General features: G+C 39.5%; 1 protein-coding gene across 1 annotated transcript in view; it reads right to left on the reverse strand.

Moving 5' to 3' along the window:
• Window positions 1-4,184: 4,184 nt before the first annotated feature.
• The window catches only part of Sptlc3 (serine palmitoyltransferase long chain base subunit 3), a 108,107-nt gene continuing 90,569 nt past the window's right edge, over window positions 4,185-21,722 (reverse strand). The window contains exons 10-12 of the mRNA XM_042694608.1: window positions 12,474-12,609; window positions 6,698-6,827; window positions 4,185-4,331 (exon numbers count right to left, since the gene is read on the reverse strand). Of these exons, the coding sequence (XP_042550542.1) occupies window positions 4,185-4,331; window positions 6,698-6,827; window positions 12,474-12,609 (413 nt within the window). The remainder of the gene's footprint in view (window positions 4,332-6,697; window positions 6,828-12,473; window positions 12,610-21,722) is intronic.

Raw genomic sequence — 21,722 nt, forward strand, 5'->3', positions numbered from 1 at the left:
AGGAGAGGAGACAAAAAGAACATCACATTTAAAGATATATATATATATATATATATATATATATATATATATGGTAAAGAGGCATTTTGTAAGGAATAATACAAAAGAAAAGTGGAGAAGTATTGCCCAACTATATAGCGAACTATTCTTCACTATTGACTTTATTTTTGTAGAAAAATAAGTTGTTTTGAAAATTAGAAGAAAATATTTCAGTGAAGAGCAAAGAGTAGCCAAGGCATAAATATATTTTGCTTCATCACTTTTAAATATCAACAAAAATCAGAACAAAGTTTCTGCTATGTTTTTAAAAACAACTGATCTAGTAAAAAGTCTATTAGTGTCTCTCAAATTACTGTATGTTAGAATCACCCAGGAAATACACTGCTCTTTGATGCCATGGGGCATAGTAAATTTTCGAGGCTATAGTCTCTGTCGACCAGAACATGCTGCAAAGCAATATGGCCAAACATCATTGACACTCTTATTCCATGTTAAGTTTACAAATGAGGCTATGCCATTTCCTTCCTATGCAAATACATCTTCCCTACAATTAATCATTCTTTGTCATCTACTTCCTTGAAGGTTGCTTTCTAGAATAATTATCTTCCATCTCTCCATCATCCAATGAGATTTTCATCTCCATGCTTTAAACTCTTCTCTCTTTGTTAAGGAAAAGTGTGTGTGTGTGTGTGTGTGTGTGTGTGTGTGTGTGTGTGTGTGTGTGGTGTGCATATGAATGCATATGAACAGGTGGGTTGGGAGATGCATAATGTTGTTTTGTTAGAAAATTCTCTATCTCATCTGATTCAACCTTGGATATAGTTATCAAGACTCAATAATCTCTATTGAATTGAAATCAAAGACTTGTTAGCCTAGCAATAGAGAATTATTTCTCGTAAAAATAAAAAACATCCTCATAATTCACCCTGCTATGGGCTGGGAAGGTAGCTCAGTGGTAGAGTGCTTGCCTTGCATGCATGAGGCCCTGGGTTCAATTTCTCAGCACCACATAAGCAGAAAAAAAAAAGCCAGAAGTGGTGCTATGGCTCAAGTGGTAGAGCGCTAGCCTTGAGCTGAAGAGCTGAGGGACAGTGCCCAGGCCCAGAGTTCAGGCCCCACAACCAGACCCCCCGTCAAAAAAAAATTTACCCTGCTAACCAACTTCATTTTACATGATATATATTCTTACTTTACTGGCTATATGGAGTCAGTTTCTCTTAATGGACTTAAGAAACACTCTACAAGGATTATAGTTGCTCTCCTGTGTGTATATTCAGTACAGACTTTGACAAAAATAAGTCTTTTATTTTCGTATATAAAAGAATGTAATAATTTGCCCAGGATTCTTGACAAACCTTGAAAAAACCTTCACTTTGCCCTGCCTGTCAGATAGATAAGTAATTTATTCTTCATGAAAAACTGGACTCAAGTTCAATGCAAGTAGGAGGGATGAGCATTCCTCCTGAAGACGAAACCTAACCACCTAGAGAATTAAAAGATATGGGTTAAGATATGTAAACATAATAGACAAATTCAGTAAGCAAGGGAGGTGTTTATTCTTTGCTGTACTTTGGGAAAGACTTAGATGTCTTTCTATGTTCTTTACCTCTTGTTTATCTTTATAGAACTCCAGATAGAGGAGTTAAATATGACCAAAGTATATTATATGCATATGTGGATATGTTGTAAAAATCATCTTACTGTTATAATTGATATAAATTAATAAAATAAAAATAACTTGGTCTACATAAAAAAAGAACTCCAGATATTAATGAATTTTGGACAATTAACCAAGAGCAACTTCATTTAAGTACATGTAATAAAGAGGAAAGATCCACATATCTTGCTTCATATGATTATGCTTTTTTGCATAGATAATGTATGTCAGTCAACTGAGAAGAGTTGGAATCTGGCTATCAAAATCAATCATTTGGCAGGGTGCCAGTGTCTCATTCCTGTAATCCTAGCTACGGAGACTGAGATCTGAGAATCGTGGTTCAAAGCCAGCCTGTGGGCCTAGGAAAATGGCTCAGTGGTAGAGTGCTTGCCTCACATGCATGAGGCCCTAGGTTCAATTCCTCAGCACCACATAAACAGAAAAGGCCGGAAGTAGCACTCTGACTCAAGTGGTAGAGCTCTAGCCTTGAGCTGAAGAGCTCAGGGACAGCGCCTAGGCCTAGAGTTTAAGCCCCACGACTGACAAAAAAACCCCCAACAACCACCACCACCAACAACAACAAAACAAAGCCAGCCTGTGCAAGAAAGTCTGTGAGACTCTTATCTCCAATAAACCACCAGAAAACTGGAAGTGGTGCTATGGCTCAAGTGGTAGAGCGCTAGCCTTGAGCTGAAGTGCTCAGGGATAGCACCAGGGCTCAGAGTTCAAGTTCCATGACCAACCTGCCCCCCCTCTCCAAATCAATCATTTAATAGGGCCAATATAATTCAGAACTCATTCCTATTTCTTCTCCAACTTAACAATATTCTTTTAGTTTTAACCAGTCACAAGGAACTTCATCACTCTGAGTCTTAAACCGATGTACCTACTAGGGGGATTATAATGTATAAAAAAAGATTTCCATGCTGATCACCTTTTCCTCATACAAGCTTTGAGCATCAGGGTGTACTGCTCCATCTAACACTGTGGGTTGAATTTCTGTCTCAGTGCACAGCATGAAAGCTTGGGCCCATCTGTGTCACACAAAGCCAAACCTCTCTTGAAGTGATTTGTTTATAGTGTCATTTGATGGAGTGGAATGTTCTGTAACTCATTCGAACTGTTACAGAAGCTTGGCTAAAAGGTCACCACTGCTCTTTAGAGTTTCCAAGTCTGGGCACCATCTGGGAGCTTGTTAAAGATAAGGTTTTTCCTTGGCTTTTTCCATACCAACTAGAACCAATTAGCAAAGTCCTAATTTTTCTGAGAAGTTTGCATTCATGCTGTGTGTGTGCACATGTCTGTGTGTGTGTGTGTGTATGAGAGAGAGTGAGAGAGAGAGAGAGAGGGAGGGAGGGAGAGAGACAGGTAGAGAAACAGAGATAGAGAGAAAGAGAAAGTGACAGAGCAAGAGAGAAAGAAGTCACAGAGATGTGAGAGAATTAAAGTCAATTGTCCCAAAGCATGCAAGTCCAGTCTTTGCCAATTCTAAATAAATGTATTATTTAAATAAAATGCAGTATTCAAAGGAACAGTATTACTAACAGACCCAAATGGCATGACAATCTTAAAAGTGACGGAATCTGCTTCAAATGTCCTTGAATCAATACCTTCTTCAAGTGTAATCTAGGGAGTTTGTTCTAAAGGGAAATCGAATCTTTCTTTTTACTCAGAATTCAATAGAAACTTGGCAACCTATTCCTTAAAGTAATAAAAACTTCCTATGCTAAATTTTCACTCTGCGTGGCATCTACATATTTTGAGTTGTTTTTATTTTACCATTTCAGATCTGTGTTTTCTTTCAGTCCCCTTCCTTATGGAACAAAATTCTTGAATTTTCCAAACCTCAAAAGTTCAGTTGTAAAACCGTAGTAGAACAGCAAGAGGAAGAAGAAAATTTCCTCCAACGATGTCTCTAGCTGCTGCTGGCCAGTTCTGCTCACTCCCTACAAACACTAACTGTGTCTTTTGACACTTGGCTTTGGGAAAAGTCCAAATGTGGCAAATGGTAGAGGCAACATTTCTTTACCCTCCTGCCTGGAACTTCCCATGGTACCGATGAACTATAGCTGCTACTTTATAGATGGAGCAAAGAAGTCAGCAACTCTCTACTACCCTCATCCATGTGTGCAAATGAAATCAGTAAACACATTGTAAGATTCCTGAATGGGAAATCAAAATCCTTTCATTTGGTTGGAACCCTTAAAAGGGTCTGGGCCAAAAAGGCTGTACAGTAGCAGCGAAAAAACAGGCTTACTGCCATAAAAAATATTTTAAGAATAGTGTGTGTGTGTGTGTGTGTGTGTGTGTGTGTGTATTTCCAGCAGACATTTGAGAGAGGAGAAATTTAAACATGTAACTATGTTTTTGTTTCTGAAGTTGCAAGAAACATTAAATGCACAACAACCACTCCCTCAGTTCAATTAAGTTGGCCTGGAAAACAAGAGAAATCTGTTTATATTCCTTCGGAATCAAGTGGGGAGGTCTTTCCTGCAAGGTTTAATATTTCTATTGAGGACCAGGAACCTTAATCTTCAAGTTCAAAGCTCATCTCCTCACAGCTCTCCTCCTCATCAAAGCTTGTCCCATCGGTGAGTGCAGAGTGCTTTAGCTTATTTTGCCGGGAATATCTCACGTTCAGGAGATCACCCAGTTCATCAACAGCTTCCAACACCTGTAATGACATTCCATAAGTTGTCTTTAAACTCCTAAGTTAACAGCAAACTTCATAAAGACCCAGAGTCTTATTTTGGCAGTTAAAAAAAATTTAAGTAGAGGAGTAAGATTAAAAAATCATCAGATTTATAAGACCTAGAGGGATGTTAGATGGTCACGTTCTGTGTGTGTGTGTGTGTGTGTGTGTGTGTGTGTGTGTGTGTGTGTGTGTGTGTGTGTGTGTGTGTAACATTTTGATCCTTTTCCTCCTTGAAACTGTCTTTATATGCTCAACACCATGCTGGTGTCTGTCTTTTCTGAGCTCCTTAGCTCTACCCAAGTCAGTTCTCACATCCCAGGATGTGAGCATTCCACAGGAGTCATGCTCAGTCCTAACTGCTCTCACTGGCTTTTTAGACAATTATATCTTCTCCCATCGGCCTCTTCTTTCAGTTGCCCAAACTACAGCAGCTCAGCCCCTCATGTTCTTCTGAATGCTAACATGATTTTTTTCCCTCTTCTCTTGAATTCATGGCACACGGACATGTAATCTCACAGTGCAGAACTGAGCGCACCCTCGTCTCCCTCTCCCATGTGAGATTCATTGACCCTCACTGTTTTTAGATCTCACTTAACTGCTTGCCATCCTTCTACTCAGCAGGTTAGAGATCTCAGATTTCCTTGTGTTTTGCCTTCCACACGTATACCCTCTATCTAATTATTTGTCAGATTTTGGCAACTCATATATTTGTCATGTCTGTCTGCTTCTAGATTTCTTCCCTTTTGTTGCTGATGCCATTGGCTTGGTCACCTCTGGTTTTATGCAAATAATTCCATTTTAGGTCTTGCTTCTCACCCATATATCGAATTTATCTTATAATGATATGATTACATTGCTCCACTGATCATAAACTTCAACTGGTGCCCCATTATATTTATTTAATTTTAAAAGGTTGAGTTAAAAAGTCATTTTCCTTGCAACTCTGTCCCTTGATAGTTGCTGATTTCCACCTCCAACTTCCCCCAGTGTTCTGGTTGCTGATTTCCACCTTCAACTTCCCCCAGGGTTCTGTATTTTCTTTTCATGACTAATTTATTCTGTCTGGTATTTACTATTATCTTCTCCTGGATTTCTTTTCTTTTCTTTTCTTTTCTTTTTTGTTGGTCGTGGGGCTTGAACTCTGGGCTTGGGCACTGTCCCTCAGCTCTTCAGCTCAAGGCTATACCACTTGAGCCACAGTGCCACTTGCAGTTTTTCTGGTGGTTTATTGGAGATTAGAGTCTCATGGACTTTGCTGCCTGGGCTGGCTTTGAACTGTGATCCTCAGATCTCAGCCTCCTGAGTCACTAGGATTATAGGTGTGAGTCACTCATGGTTAGCTTTCTCATTGTTTGCTCTAGGGTTTGCACATTGTAGACAATGTTGTTAATAAAACTGCATCCATATAAGATAGTTCCACTAACCCCAGGTGATTGAGATGGCTTAATTATTTAATATGACTCACTCACATAACACTTACAAATCATGAAACAATCAAATGCAATTTTGGAAAGCTATACACCTGACTTAAGTCTGGCTGATATCATGCAGATCTGTTCTTGTTGGTTTTCTAACATATTTCTGAATCGGGACATATTTAATTATGAAAATCCTCATGGATATGAAACATACATGGCAATTAATACTAAGGATACTAAGATAACATATAAGATTAATTTTTGTACTTCAGAATAAGTAAATAGCACAATGTTTGGCAACATATCCATTTTTTTCAGTGGTACAGGGGTTTGAATTCAGGGTCTTGTACTTGCTGGACAAGTGCTCTACCACTTGAGCTAGGCTTCCAGCTCTTTTTGACTTTAGAGTGTTTTTTGTAGAGTATATCATACTTTATTGGCCCATGCCAGCCTCTAACTTAGATCTTAATTCCTGTGTCTCCTGCGTGTCTGGGTTTAGAGTCATGCATTATCAAATCTCGTTAATTGGTTGAGATCACATTTTACTAATGGTTTGCCTGGGGCTTGCCTTGGAACTGTTATTCCACAATCTTTACTTTTGGAGTAGCTGGGATTACAGGTATGAGAGAGATATTGTCCCTAGCTACTCAATCTTTTCTATAAAACCCAAGTCCTGACCTAACTCTTCACTAAAATCATTTCCTTGTTTCTTTCTGAGCTCATCACCTGACTGGACAGTGTCAACATACTCTTGTTTCCTGAGCAGTAAGTGACTTTCATTTATCTTTAGTGCTGTTTCCTAAACTACACAAAAGAAATACAGAGATTCCCCAAAGCTTGCTGAAAAAATGAACAAAACAAAACAAAATTCTTGCTTAGAATCCAAGGTACCAGTAAGAGATTCTCTTGGGCTGTGGGGTTACTCACCTCATCTAATACCTCTCGGGTATGTAAAGCTGACAAGCAGAACCGTGCCCTTGCTTCTGCCATTGGAGTAGCTGGAAATCCAACGACAACAACCCCGATGTTTTTCTTTAACATAAGCCTTGCAAAAGCCCTTAGGGAAAGAGAGAGAAAGAGAGGTTAACTGAGAGAAAACAGAATTAATTATTGCACTGAAAAATAGGATTATGGCAAATGGACTCATTGTGTTGTTATTCTTTATTTTCTTTTGCTTTTGCTGGATCTGGGGCTTGAACTCTGGACCTGGGCTCTGGCCCTGAGGCTTTGTGCTCTACTACTTGAGGTACAATTTCACTTCTGGCTTTTTGGTAGTAGAGATAAGAGTTTCAGACTTTCCTGCCTGGGCCAGTTTTGAACTGCAGTTCTCAGATCTCAGCCTCTTGGGTAGCTAGGATAACAAGTGTGAACCAACAGTGCCTGACTAAACAACTGTTTATTCTTTTTAAGATAGAAGATCATTAAAGTCACTAAACTCTATTAAATGCAGTAGATAAAGAAATGAGCAGTCACTCAATGCCCCCTATTATTAAGTGTGTGGTATGATGGGGTGGATGTCGAGTCTTTGACATTGAGCAGGAAATACTAATAGTTGAATGTTGTTTAAGAGTTCTGCATTGATATAAACTTTCTCTTTTGTAGTCTTCCTAGAAATAAAAATAAAAAAGCTAACAGTATAACTATGAGATAAAACATACCTTAAATACAAATCTATAACAATGCTTGACAAGAAATGTACTCATTACCTTACTCATGTAACTGTAACCCCTCTGTACAGTATCTTCACAATAAAACAAAATCTACGTGCTTATAAAACTTCATACTAGTAAATTCCAATCTGATGGAAGCAGAAAAAGAAATATGTATACATAAGAGCAGCTCAGAAGCAGATGCAGCCCATAGGACAGAAGTCATGTAACTATAAAGCTCCTTGATGCAAAGTAAAACCTTTATAAGTTACAATACCTTTCCTTTATCCTTCTAGCTTTTTACTTTACCAAAGGCTTAGCTTGGTAATGATTCCAGAATATTAAACACAAGGTCTTTAAATGGCTTGTGCTGAGAATCAAGGTCAGATTGAAAAAAAAAGTATGTACCCCCAAGAGAGTCTTTTCCCCCTTTGGGCTCTGTTGGTCACTGCAGGAAACCTTAATTACTGAGTGGCTCTAGCCATAAGTGGAGTAAATGCCTCAGATCCGTTCTTAGCATTAAGAGGTTGCTGGTGTATTATTTTAGCCTGGGAGCTGACAGCACCACAGAAATCTTTTTCCAGTTATAACTCAGGAAGAATTTTGAACCAGCCGTCCATTCATCCGTCTTGCTGTTTAGGCAGTCAGCCTTTGGGTTGCTTCATGCAGAACACAAGTTACCAAATGAAGCCGTGGAGACTGTAAGGTCTATGGAACACACAGCTCTCCAGCCCGTGGCCCAGGCAAAAGCAAGATTTGCTTTGATTTCCACCAGGAAGGTTACAAGGCGATGAAGCTTTCTAGCTGAGAAAGCTTGAAAACAGGCGCTGTTCTTTTCTCCTTCTTGATCACACTATGGAAGGTTGCCCACAGAGCTGCACAGGATGAGAGCTCCAAATTGTCTGCGAGACAAGTCAAGTGCTTTTATTGCTACAGTCCAAACCACCTGACCCATGGTCTCAGGCAGATTTTCGGGGGGCTCCCCAAAGACTGTTTCCACTGTTTGCATGTTTCCCTTTGTACCAAAGGAAGTGAGTTTTGCCAAAGAATTCAGAGCAAAATGCAGAACTTTGTTGATTCATTAGGTGAATCTGGGGCCTCCCAGGAGTATGTTTGAATTTAAAAGTTACACCACTACAGCTAACACCCCTCAGTTAATGTGTATGATCTCATTGAACATTTCACATAATCAATCACTGTGTTTGTAAACCATCCCCCAAAGCAAATTAGAATTGGAAGAAGCTAGATGAAACTCAACTCTGTAAAATAAAAATAATATAAATGTTAGCATCATCCCTCACCACATCATGGCTACCACAAACTTCTTAGTGTCTGACAAGGATCATGGAAGAAAATAGAAGCCCTGAATCACATACTAACTCTAATATATTTTTGTTATGGTTGATAGCAGATTATACTGAACTCCACAGGCAATTCTAGTTCTTAGTGCTTTAACAGGACTTTGTTCAAAGGGATAATTGGCAGGACACTATCTTTGCTTTTGCATATGTGAAAATAGGGAGAAATCACAATTTTTAATTGCATCAAAATTTTTTTTGTGTCAGTACTGGGCTTGAATTTAGGGCCTAGGCACTGTCTCTTAGCTTTTTTATTCAAGACTAGTATACTATCACTTGAGTCACAGCTTCACTTACAACTTTTTGATGTTTTATTGAAGATAAGAGTCTCACAGATTTTCTTGAAGGAGCTAGCTTTGGACCATGATCCTCAGATCTCAGCCTCCCCAGTAGTTAGGACTACAGGTGTAAAAACCACCAGCAACTTAGGGAGAAATCACAATTTTTAAGAGCATCAAAAGTTATTAAATGTGTAAATGGAAAAAAATGCTGGAGGATACAATTTACTCCATATGAATTTTCAATAGAAGAAACATGATGGAAAAAAAACCCCAAAACATCAAAGTCTTTCCAGCAACTCCTACTAGCCAAAGATGGTGCTACCCTTCTTACGTAACCTGTTCTGTTTCCTCTGATGGCCCAAACAGATATATTTTTTTTTTCTGTCACAGTAACTGGTATCTTTTGAATTACTAAAGATGACATACAGAAAGTTAAACTCATACTCTACGTAACTTCAATTAAATGTGGATGTTTTTCCTTTGGATTAAAGCTGGAGGGACTGTGCTGTCTACTGAAAAGAGCTTGGGTATAGGAGGCAGATGGACCTGGCCCTGAACTCTGAGTCCTGCCTCCTATAACCTGCGTGAGCCTTTGAAAGTAGTTTTGACCATTGTAAGACTTAGCAATCTTATTTATAAATTAGGGATAAGCATCTAGTCCTCAACTGCGTGATTACTGGAGAGAAAATAGCTTTATTTAGCATAGGAATAATCAATGTTAGCTTCACCTAACAATCTTAAGTTGGAAGGATGATTATCATACACATCATCAGTGCCTAACGCAGTCCTCTTGGCACAGTGTATGACAAGATCTTTTACTCCTACTTTTCTGGGAGTTCTGTTTTTTTTTTTTAATTAGTGTTCCCAACAATTGCAATAATTGACTTTGGAGAATCATGCAACTATTGAGTACAACCTTGTACTCAGTTGAAAGTAATAACAATGACATTGGCAGATAATTCATAGTACTAATAATGATCTGAACCTAGTTAAGTGCTTCATATACATTATTAGTACTAATAATAAGACCGCTAATACTGAGTAGCTTTCATATAAGGCAATATGCCAGAGGCTGTAGAGACTTTATTCTGTTTGATCTCCCTGATGATTTTAGGAAGTTGGCATTATTATTTCCCTTTTTATACATGAGAACATGGGAGTTGTAGAAGATTGAACCACTTGTCCACGTTTTCCTAGATAGCAACAGGCTAATTCAAAATTCTTTTTTGATACTCAACCTCTCAATGAACTGTAGAGCACAGCTTTTTCATGAAATATATCGTATTAGTGAATTCTTATGTTGAAAGAAAATTGAAATTCTAGTCTATAACTGCAGAGTAGGGAGACTATAGAAGAAAGTTATGTAATGGGTATCTAGAAAAGATAGAAGAGATGGATGTGGTAGCTCATGACTATAATCATAGCTAGTTGGGAGGTAAAGATTGGGTAGGATTGGAGTTTGGGGCTAGTCTGGGTACAAAAAAATTAACTAAATAAAAAGAAATCTAGAAGAAAGAATTCTTTCACCACAAAGAAAGGATAACTATTTGAGAAGATGGGCATCTTTAACTTTATTTCAACAGTATATACATATTAAGTATAGTAACATATTAATAGGTATATATTATATGATGTACAGTTTTATATTTTATATATCAGTTAAAATAAATAGATGATTTTTTAAAAAACTTTATGTTTTAATATTTATGAAGTCTTCCAATTGGATTGGTTCATTATTCAACCTGTAAAAAAATTCTGATTCTGGGGCTGGAGGCTTAAGTGGTAGAGCACCAGCCTAACATGTAGGAGGGCCATGGATTCAAACTCCAGTACTGTCCCTCTGCCCCTCCCCCCAGTTCCAGTTTCTATCATCAAAATGTAGACCACTTTTTCTTACTACCACGCCATTCCTGAACAAGTTTATTTTTAGTGTCTTCTTTTGGGCTAATGATAAAACATGAAGTAGACATCAGCTAAGTTTGGAGTATTCCTTCCAAACATACTATTTTCCAAGCCTCTTGGAATAAATAGGTGCGTATATTTTGGTGCCTTCCAAATTCAGATGATAATGGGTCTTAGATTAGCTGCTACTTGGAACCAGCACTGTTATCCCTGCCCACCCCCTACTCCCCCCTCTCCCACTCCCTCCTTCCATTACCATAGAAAGGTTAAGCATGTGATGTTTCTTGGTTGTTCAGGGAATTGTCTTCAAGACCAGACCATGAACAAAGGGCCAGTAGGTAGTAATAAAGTGGCATGTGAAGCAGTCATGTGAATGCTTTAATTGCTTGTTATTTTGCATGCTTTGAAGAATCAGTCTTTGGGGAATTTATAGCTCAGTCCAACTCTTGATGAATTCTCAACCTTTGGGGTCCAGTCTTCTACCAGTACTTTTCAACACAGCCAATCTGCTCAGATGGTCAGAGGGTCAAACAAAGTTTCAGCAATAGGGTTTTGTTGGAAGGAAGTTACGATCTCTAGGATCAGAGAAATGTTAGGTTGACTATGACTTCCCACCGCCGGTTTACTCAAACATACACATACCAGGATGCATTTTATATTTAGAATGATTTTCTTTAATTTCCTTCTTATAACAGAAGGAGTCAGTCTTTTACAGGCTCAAGAATGATTCCTATAGGAAATTGTATATTCTGTACCAAGAAAAAGTTATTTTTTCCCCTTCCTCATAAAGTTGTTTCCAGTGATCAATTTCAGTTTCCATCAGTGGAAAACAACCCATCAGGCTTACAGCAGAGGCATTAAAATTTGATGCTAAGAGAATGAACTTTGGAGTGCACTGAGCTTTGGGGCTTTTGACTCTAGCTTTACTATTTGATTTGCATGACTATAGGCAAATTGATTAAGTGCTTTCAGCATCAGCTTCTCTGCCCTTAAAATGAGGATTCTTTCTTCTGAGGTTGGCCCTGACAGTTCAATGAGAGGAGTGATAGAATCTGGTTGTCCTGTTGGCAATGTCAGGAGAGATGGACTTTAGAAGGTTTTGCTGAGAAAGAATGTAGCTCAGAAGGAGACTCAGGGTCCTCCTTGCTTCACAATTGAGTGATTTTTTTTCTAAATTTCCAGAGTGTGACAAAGGTGGCAGAGAGAGCAGTGGGGTTAAGACCTACATTGTTTTTTTATAAAACACACGTACATATATAAATATACACACACATGCACACACACACACACACACACACACACACACACACACACACATATGTATATTTGAAACCCAATGGATGGTTGGCAGCTGAATTCTGAGAAGCTATACAAATGAACTCTGAACTTGAGTTCCCTCTTTCAAGTGCAGAATCCAATACCTGTAGAGCATAGTGTCAAAAGCATCATCCGCATAGCAGGTTGCCCTGGGGTTTGGGTTTAAACATAAATCGGAGAAACATTGTATACTTACGCTATTTTACTAGGCATGTAAAGGAGCACAGGAACGACAGGGGAGTGATCGTTGCCATAGGTAATGAATCCCATTTCCTTCAGTCTACGTCTGAAGTATTTTATATTTCTGTGAAGATTCCGTAATCTCTGCAATCCTGAAAGGAGATGAAATGAAACCTGTCAATTCCCACTGGGAAATTAAAAACAATAACAATAAAGGTAAGGCCAATTTGGCAAGTCTTTCTGTCAGCTTGCATGTTACTGGGAAGGTATGGTGGTAGATAAAAAATCTCCCCAGTGCAGGCATTGTCCCTAAAACACAGAATGTACTAGGTGTTATAGACAACTAAAGTCAGGCTTGGCTGCAGGGTTAGTGGGAGGGAAAGAGGTAGCTGTTCTGTTTGGATACTGTGCTAGGTGCTTTAAACACCTAGGGAGAAGCCGGGCACCAGTGGCTCATCTCTGTAATCCTAGAACTCAGGAGGCTAAGATCTGAGGAGCACAGTTCAAAGCCAGCCCAGGCAGGAAAATCTGTAAGGCTCTGACTCCAATAAACCACCAAAAAAATGGAAGTGGCACTGTGGCTCAAGTGGTAGAACACTTGCTTTGAGCTGAAAAGCTCAGGGACAATGCAGTGCTCAAACCCAGAGTTCAAGGCCCCATGACTGACCAAAAATAAAACAAAAAACCTTCAACAACAACAACAAAAACAACAACTAGGGAGAGAAGAGTCTCCTCTCTCTCTGTCTCTGTCTCTCTCTTCCTGCCTCTCTCTTTCTCTCTCTCTCTCTCTCTCTCTCTCTCTCTCTCACACACACACACACACACACACACACGTCCATTAAATTTCTCCTTATGTAAGTCTCTAATCAAAGGACAATTCATCCCATCTGAATTCAAAGAAATAGCATATCCCCAGAAAGATGGGTCTGGCTGACACCAGGGCTGTTTTGTGAAGCATTTGGTGGTGGTTGAGAGGGATCTCTGATTTCCTTAGCCAGAAAAAAGGACAATATTGGCTCAAAATAAAAGGGAAAGCAAGAATGGATGTTCATGTCAAGGTTATTGGTGCTTCAGATCAAAAGCTTCTCCTCTGTTCCCAAATGAGTGTCCTGGTGCCAGGGTCACACACATGAGATGATAAAAGGAATGAAGAGAGAGAACTCCGAAGACACTGCTTACTCCAGTCCTGCCTCTAAGTGAGTAAGGAAAGTTATGAGTCCATTCTCAAATGAGAATGAGTGGGACTGAGCATTTAAGTCCTTTTGCATTTGGTGTACTGCTATTGATCAGCACAGTCAAGTAGTTTCTTGAAGCTGACCTTCATTCTGATTGGTTAGACAGTCATTCAAACTGGACAGAGGTGCTGCTGTAGAAGTTATTCAGTATTTTGAACACTACCACCATGGATGTTTATATTTCTCCAAATACAAAAGGGTGAAATTTCTTGTAAACATGTTAATTGTGTTACCTAGATCTCAAAAATTGGCTCTAGACTGTGCCTTGACAAAGGATTGAGTTATGACTGTCTTCTACAGTGGACCATGACATTTTAGTAAAGTTGGTCTCCTTTCTTCTTTGCTACAATAGAAGCATGTGGCTTCTGTTTTCCTGATTATTGGTTCAAAGACGGAATGTAACCTGGAATTATTAGCTTTCAGATCCAACCATGGAAAAAACAGAAGACAAGTGAATCCTCAAGCTAGATCTTATGTCACTGTGTAGTGGGAACCTGCTTGAGAATGGGGTCAACTAAGGTGAAAACTAAGGCCCAAGCTATTGAGGTCTAGGCAGGCATAAATTAGACCATCATTTGGACTTCCCTATTGTGTGAACCAATAAGCTTTCTCTTCTGTCACCTACAAGCAAATGTTTCCCAAGTATTCTCAGTGGACAATGGCTTGTTCAGTGAGCCTAAAGGACAGCAATAATAAACGATTATAGTCCATATATATGTGATGTTATAAGTAGTGCTATAAGTACTTGATATTTGGTATTCACAGCTACCATAATAAGGTAAGCACCATAATCCTATGTCACCTGTGAGGGAAATCCAGGTAAATTAATTTCATGAAGTTTCTAGGTAACCAAGTTAGAATTCAGTCAAACAAATGAATACCATAGTGCTGTATCCTGGTAATGGATGTGATCATCTTATCTCAAATTTAATAAAACTCTCATCTCTGCCAGCTGCTCATATCATAATTATGCCATTGTTCTCTAGTAGACAGAGTTGAGAGGTTAAAGGCTGAGAAAGCCTTCACCAGTCTGATGTTATATGAGTTGAGTAGGATATCAATGATTCAAATCTAAGGCCTGCTAAAGAAAGAACCTGGCAAACTCTGTCCACTGTAGATATCTGTAATCAAGGAGTAAGGGTAATCAGGTAAACTAAGTCAGTCTCTGACATGTTGAGGGATGGGCTCAGTCACTCTGCAAATACTTCAGATTTTCCTTTCAGAGCTTTACTTTGATCATCAGGCCTCAGTGGATTTGACCTCTACATCATAATTGTACTAACAATATATGTAGAGGAATGGAAAGATAATTGAGTGGAATATCAAGCAAAGGGTGCAATACTGAGTACTCCAATTGTCCATATTGGTTTGAGGTTACAACTCCAGTTCTCAAGGAAGGTCTTTCCCCAACTCTGCCAGGTTCCAGCAAACAGATTGTTATGGCAACTGTATCTGGTTTATTGTACTTTCTCAGGAAAAGTAGCATCCCGATCCCACCATCCTGGACAAAGAAATGGATGGAGGATGCCCCTGACCTAAGAGAAATCCATCTTCACAAGAGAACTATGAAGTATTCTGTTACATGAGCCTCAACAAAGACAAAATAAATGTAAGTTGAATCAACCAGATCCTCTTGCTAACAGAGTGTGGACATGAAAACTAACATTTGATAGCAATGGCCGAAATTGAGTGACACACAGAGAAAAGTTTATCAGCAGAATCTAGGAGAAAGAGTGAGCCCTGGGCTGGTAGAAGCTATGGTAACTTTTTGAAAAAGAGAGGCTAGTAGTGTGGAAACTAGTTGGTAACAATGGGAAGAGAAGATAGAGAAACAGAAAAAGGCTGATAGTCTAGTAGACAGGTCTATATTGATCAAATAATATAAGACAACAACTCTGATGAGCACTAAAAGGAAATGCTATGTGGTATTGTAAAAATTCACATTAGTTATTGATTAGAAAAGCACCAGAAAAAACTATGCTACATAACGGAGATATTGTGATAGTGCTATTTATTCAGAGGAGAAACGAATGAGAGCTAGGCAAGATGTGGTTCAGTATGAAAAAAGATAAGATCGGATAAAGAAGAGATGTAAGTCTACAGAGCCTACAGGGACTGAAGAATTCAGCAGTAATGATTGGGATGAAGAAGGTGAATCTAAAGGGGAAATAAAACAGAGTAATATGAGAGAGAGAGAGAGAGAAAGAGAGAGAGACACAGAGAGAGAGAGAGACAGAGAGAGAGAGTTTAATGTATATGTCCTTTTCTTTCCCCACCTACCTCCTTCAGAAAACAATACTATGTCCATTCTAGATTTGCAGTAAAAATATAAGGGATCTGAAGAGGCAGGGAACCATTCATATACATTCTGTTGTATGAGCAGCCTTCTTTTAAAATTATCTTCAAGGTAGTTGCACAAAGGAGTTGCCAAAGCAGTTTATGAATATAACACATCTTGATCAATGTCACCCTTTTCAACATTCTCACTCTTCCCTAACAACCTACCCCCTCCCTTACTCTTCTTAATTTTGTAGCCTATACATTGGATTCTTGACTATATTCTCTCCTTCTTCTTGTCTTATAAAAAATCAACTCTTTTGTAACATGCCAAAATATCCCTTGGAAACATATCAATGTATCAAGAACCAGGCTATCTGATATATAAAACAAGAAATTAGGAAAGAAAATATGTGCTTTAACTTAAAAAATATTTGTTCATACATTGAAATTTGGTGCTTATTAACATAAGAAGATAAAAAGAGGAGAGAAAAAAAGAGATAAGACCTGTGGTAAAATATGTTATGAAGGTGACTGAAAAGAAGGCAGAGATACACATCCTAGCTACCAAAATATATTCCATATGGCCTGTACCCCATGTGCTTGGCTCTTTATGTTGATCATTAGCTGCACAATGAACATATGACTTCATCAGACTGGGCCTGTTGATTTCTAAATGTTCTCCCTTAAAGACTAGAAGGATTTCCTGGCCTGGAAGTGCACAATTGATTTAAATTGCGTTTCCCAATGGCATTATCTTTGCACTTGCAAACACAATGACTCATCTATCATTGGACGTCCTAGCTACTTAATTGGCTCCGTCTGTCCCTCTGCCTTGATTAACCCAGGTAACTGGGTCATCAGCAATTGTCATCACTTTCCCACTTCTAGATCCTTTGGTGACTTGGCCAAACAGATGGTCATATCAGTTGCAGGATTATCTGACTTGTAAGGATGGAATGGTTTATCCTTGCCCTGTCTTTCCTATCTTTGAAGCAGTTCTTAGCTCAGCACAGTGAGCAAGCCATTATGACACACTTTGTGGTCGCCATGTTTTCTCATATAGGTCTCCATAAATGGTTGGCCAAGATACAGTTCCTTTCAATTACTCTATTGCTCCTTCTCTAAAATTGAAAACATTTGTATTCTCACAGAGGGCCTGGGGGCAGAGGGGGAATTTGTACATATAAAACACTACTCATCTAGACAGGATGTGGGTGATTTTATTAATTACATTGTGCATTGAGATTATTGCCGGAAGTCTGTTTTGTAAAAGCAAGCAAGAATGCTTGTGTTTTTGTTGTGAAGGTTTTGCAGAGGCATGGCTGCAGTAGGTCTGGAACCTGGGTACTATGGATATTGGGCATGATAGAGAAATACCCTATGAAATGCTAAAAGGGCCCCATTCAAACACTTTCTGATTTTTCTTCCATAGGGCAACTCCCTACTCACAGAATTAAGTGAGTGCCATGGTTTCTTATGTAAGCTTCTGGAAAGTTTGCAAGGTGCTTCTTTGCCAAATTCTGGGTTGAGTGTTGAGTTGGGGGGGGGTAGACTTGAGGACAGGGGTGATGGCTAAAAGGATAGAGTGCTTGCTTAGTGTGGGGTTCTCAGTTCAAAACAAATCATGCACAGAGAGGGAGATAGACAGACAGACAGACAGAGACAGAGAGAGAGACAGAGAGATAGAGACAGAGACAGAGACAGAGAGAGGAATTTGCAGCTAAATGGGTTAGCATCAAAAGAGTCATATTGTACTTGAATAACTGAAAGCCTTAAATCTTTCCATTGTTATCTGAAAAAGAGAAGATGAGCTTAACTTATATGACAATTGGGAGAAATAAAGAAGTGAATGTAGGGAAAGTGCTCAGAGTTGTTGCTGGCATCTCAGAAAGACTTGAAAAGTTTTTCCATCCTTTTTTCAGTAGGATTATAGTTTTCAGAACTTTTCAAATGTTGTCTTGGAGTCAAATAGAGAGGCTGGCAGAATCCCATGTGCAGGGTATACTCCAGACCAATTGAATAACGGTCTCTGGGGATGGGACTGGGCATGAACTTCTGTTTTCATAAAGTGTAACTCAGCATACTGGGGTATATCAGAAACTGCCATCATTTTCAGTCCATCCCTAAGGCTACTACACAGCCTCTTAGGTGATGCCTGACCCTATTATGGCTGAGCCACAGGCCTTGGTTGGATATGGAAAAATAAAAACTGGACAGCAGTGACTCTTGTTTGGCATGATTCCCTCTCAGCAGTTCCTGAGTGTTTCAGTTCTTTGAGAATATATTTTTATAGGGCTGATTTGCCCCCAAACTCCATAAGACCTACTTGCTCCAAAGAGCTCATTCAACTGGAGAGCAACACCATGATCTCTCCCTCATCCCATTCATGAGGGTGTATAGAGAGGGAGATGAACCCACCATGCCTGCACCGGACCTGCTTGTCACCTGCTGTTCCTCTCTGTTCAGATTTCTAGCCTGCCAGGATTGAGAGATGGGCTAGGTTAACAGAGGCCATGGACACTTTAACCTTCCCTCCAATGCTGTTAAAACAAAAACAGCTGGGGCAGAGGAAGGAAAACAAATAAAACACAAAGCATCTTACTACAAAGCTTTGCAGTCCCCTAATAAAAACAATGGTCTGTGGCGTTTCCAAAAATATGTTTGGGACAACTCAGTCTCCCAGAGGGGCCAGAAGAAATTATGGACAGTGGAAAGTACCAGAATGATCTGCCTTAAAGAAAGAACATTACTTCCCCATGGAACCATTGGTATGCAAAAAAGAAAAAAAAAAGGGAAAAGAAAGGCATTTCCCTCTGTAAGATTGAAGAAAGAAAGGGAGAATTTGATAGGTTTTGGGGCCAATACAGTGCCACTCTCACTTTCTAATGGAAGAAGCATGTGTATGCCCAGATGCCAATGGGTAATTTACTTTATCATTTCCTGATCTTAAAAATGGACATAGTAAAATATATATTGATTATTCCCTCCTTAAAGTATTTACCACACTGGCCACTGTCAGAATACAGTCTGGAAAATCTGAAACACATTCCCAGGCAATGCTATATTAACAAAAAATGAAGTCCTTATCACTAAAGATGGAAAATAGCTTTCTATAAAACATTTCTCACCATTTAAAAAAGCTGATGTTTCTGATACACATTAACCCAGGGAAAATAAATGAACATCCAAGAATGCCTGCAGGGTTATAAGAAGGCCTCTTCTTCCCTTCCCTTTTCTCTCCTGTTCCCCTGGCTGCTCACCCACTGCCCTGGGTGGGAGATGATTGGAAAAAACCTGGCAGTACAGTTCTGATGTGACAGCAGGAACCCAGCGTCTGTTATGTTAAGTACTAGACACCAGACAAGACATTTTTGTTTCCAACACACTCACAGGCAGAGAGATCTCAGTGAAGATCAAGAGGCTGCAGAGTGGCGAGAATCTTAAGAATCACCTTAGCAGTGGCGAGCTTCCCAGTGGGATGGAGACAATGGTGTTTGGAGTGGTTGGCTGAGAGCTGTACACATTTTTATCAGGCACCCAGGCTCTTCCTTTTGATGTTGAGATTCCAAGGTTACGGCATGTTTTATAGCCAAATACACATGTGCCAAAGGGCTATCTGGGCTGCTGTGGAATGTACCCGGGAGCAAGCAGGCTTGGACATCAGGGTGGGCAGCTGCCTGTATGGCCTGATTTCAAGGGCTCTGAAGACATCCCTGCCTTTATGTCCCAGCTGCTAAAATACACCCACGAGGGATTTAACCCATATGGAGTGGTGAGATAGGCCATCTTCTGCACTTACTATAAGCCAGAAAGTGGTATTTTGGACCCCTTATGAGTTGAGGAAACAGGCTTGGAACCAGGAAGTTGTCACCTAGATGACTTGAAATCATTCATTGAAGTGTATAGATTCCATGATTCGTGGATATCTATATCTCTATATTATTCATAAAATACTCTCATTACATACGGGAAGCCTGGCCAATTACTAAGGTGGGAGTAAAAGATGAAAGAAATTCTGAGTGAAAATAAATGGTCTAGTGGAAGACAGAGTAGATTTTGAATAATATACAATGGGAAGTAAGGGCCATAAGACAGGTGTAGACATACCCATTGAATGGTTTCACAAATACCTACGGAATGGATGATACCATTTAATGCTCATTGCCTTCAAGTGGAAGGGTCTTAGTAAGTCATTATTTATGACACTTTAAACAATAAAGCAGGTAATGAGCCTTCTGGGAATCCTTGTAATCAATGATTTTTTTTTTTGGTACTGGGATTTGAAAACCCAGGGCCTTCCAGGTGCTCTACCACTTGAGCTATGCTCTTCAGCCTAATTTACTTTAGGTTATTTTTTTCAGATAAGGTCTTTTGCATTTTGCCAGGGGCTCATGCTCTGTTCCTCTTACCTACCTATATGTCATGTGTAGCTGAGATGGCAGATGCACACTACCACATCCAAGTTGTTGGTTGATATGGGATTTCATTAGCTTGTTTCTCAGGCTGGACTTGAGCTACAATACTATTGTCTCCTGAGTAGCTGGAATTACAAACCGCCACTGGGCCAGTCCCTCAATCAGTGAGATTCTTATGCAGATGGGCATAAATTTAGTTTTTGAAGTGTTTTGAAATTTAAAATTTTTACTTTGCTGAGATTCTGTTCTAGAAAGTTTGGGATTGGCTCTGTGTTGTGTGTGTGTGTGTGTGTATGTGTGTGTGTGTGTGTGTGTGTGTGTGTGTGTGTGTGTGTGCGCGCGCGCGCGCGCACATATGCTGGTCTTGGGGCTTGAACTCAGGGCACGAGCACTGTCTCTGAGCTATTTTGCTCAAGACTTGAGTTACAGTTCCACTTCTGGCTTTTGGTGGGATATTGGAGAAAAGAGTCTCATGGACTTTCCTGGGCTGGCTTTGAACCGTGATCCTAAGATCTCAGCCTCCTGAGGTCAAAGTCCTAAATTATACTGAGGGCTCTATTCACTAAAAATATAATTAATTGTAACAGAAGCAATAGAGAACAATTTAGTCTCAAATACTTTTTTGTGGCCCGTCTCTTAGTGAAGTCCATCTATACCTTTTTCTTATGAAGATAAAAATTTTTCTGTCTTCAAACTTCATTTTACTAATCTAGTAAGTAGAAGTGACAGTAATAATGGCCCAACATATTCCCCAGGACTTTGGGGGAAGGATGAGTAATTCAACATCTGGTTATTTAGGACCTGTTGCAAGCAAGTAACTGCTCTGTTCACTAGAGGACTAAAGGATGAGGGTATCTACTATTTTCAAGAGGCTTATACATTAGAAAACTTGATGCAACCCTAACAGAAGTTTGAAAGTCAAATGTCCCATGAAATAAGTGCTCTGGGAATTTGGAGCAAAGTTTATCTCTTTGGATGCAAGTTCGGTAGAAGTTCCAGGAGGGATGAGTGATCACTTGCCTAGAATGTTTGGACTATAGCCTTGGAAAGGATGAGTAGAGTAAGACCAATGGGATCCATAAGTGCCACGCTGGCAGTCAGACTTTTGGATGGGTAATGAGAGCCATGGTAGCACCAGCAGCAGAAAGTGGTACTTACTGAGGGAGTGTAGAAAGATGAAAGCTTATAACGTATAATGTGTGGATTAGGATAAGAGAAAGCTGGAGGTAGAAATACAAACTAGACAGCCAGAGGGGTGGCAATGTTCTAGGTAGCCAAGGAGCTATAAATTATTATCTGAAGTAAAGGACAGGTCTGGGATTAAGTAGTCAAGTT

The sequence above is a fragment of the Dipodomys spectabilis genome, unplaced genomic scaffold (genome assembly GCF_019054845.1).
Source record: "Dipodomys spectabilis isolate Male_0828 unplaced genomic scaffold, ASM1905484v1 ptg000175l, whole genome shotgun sequence".
NCBI lineage: Eukaryota > Metazoa > Chordata > Mammalia > Rodentia > Heteromyidae > Dipodomys > Dipodomys spectabilis.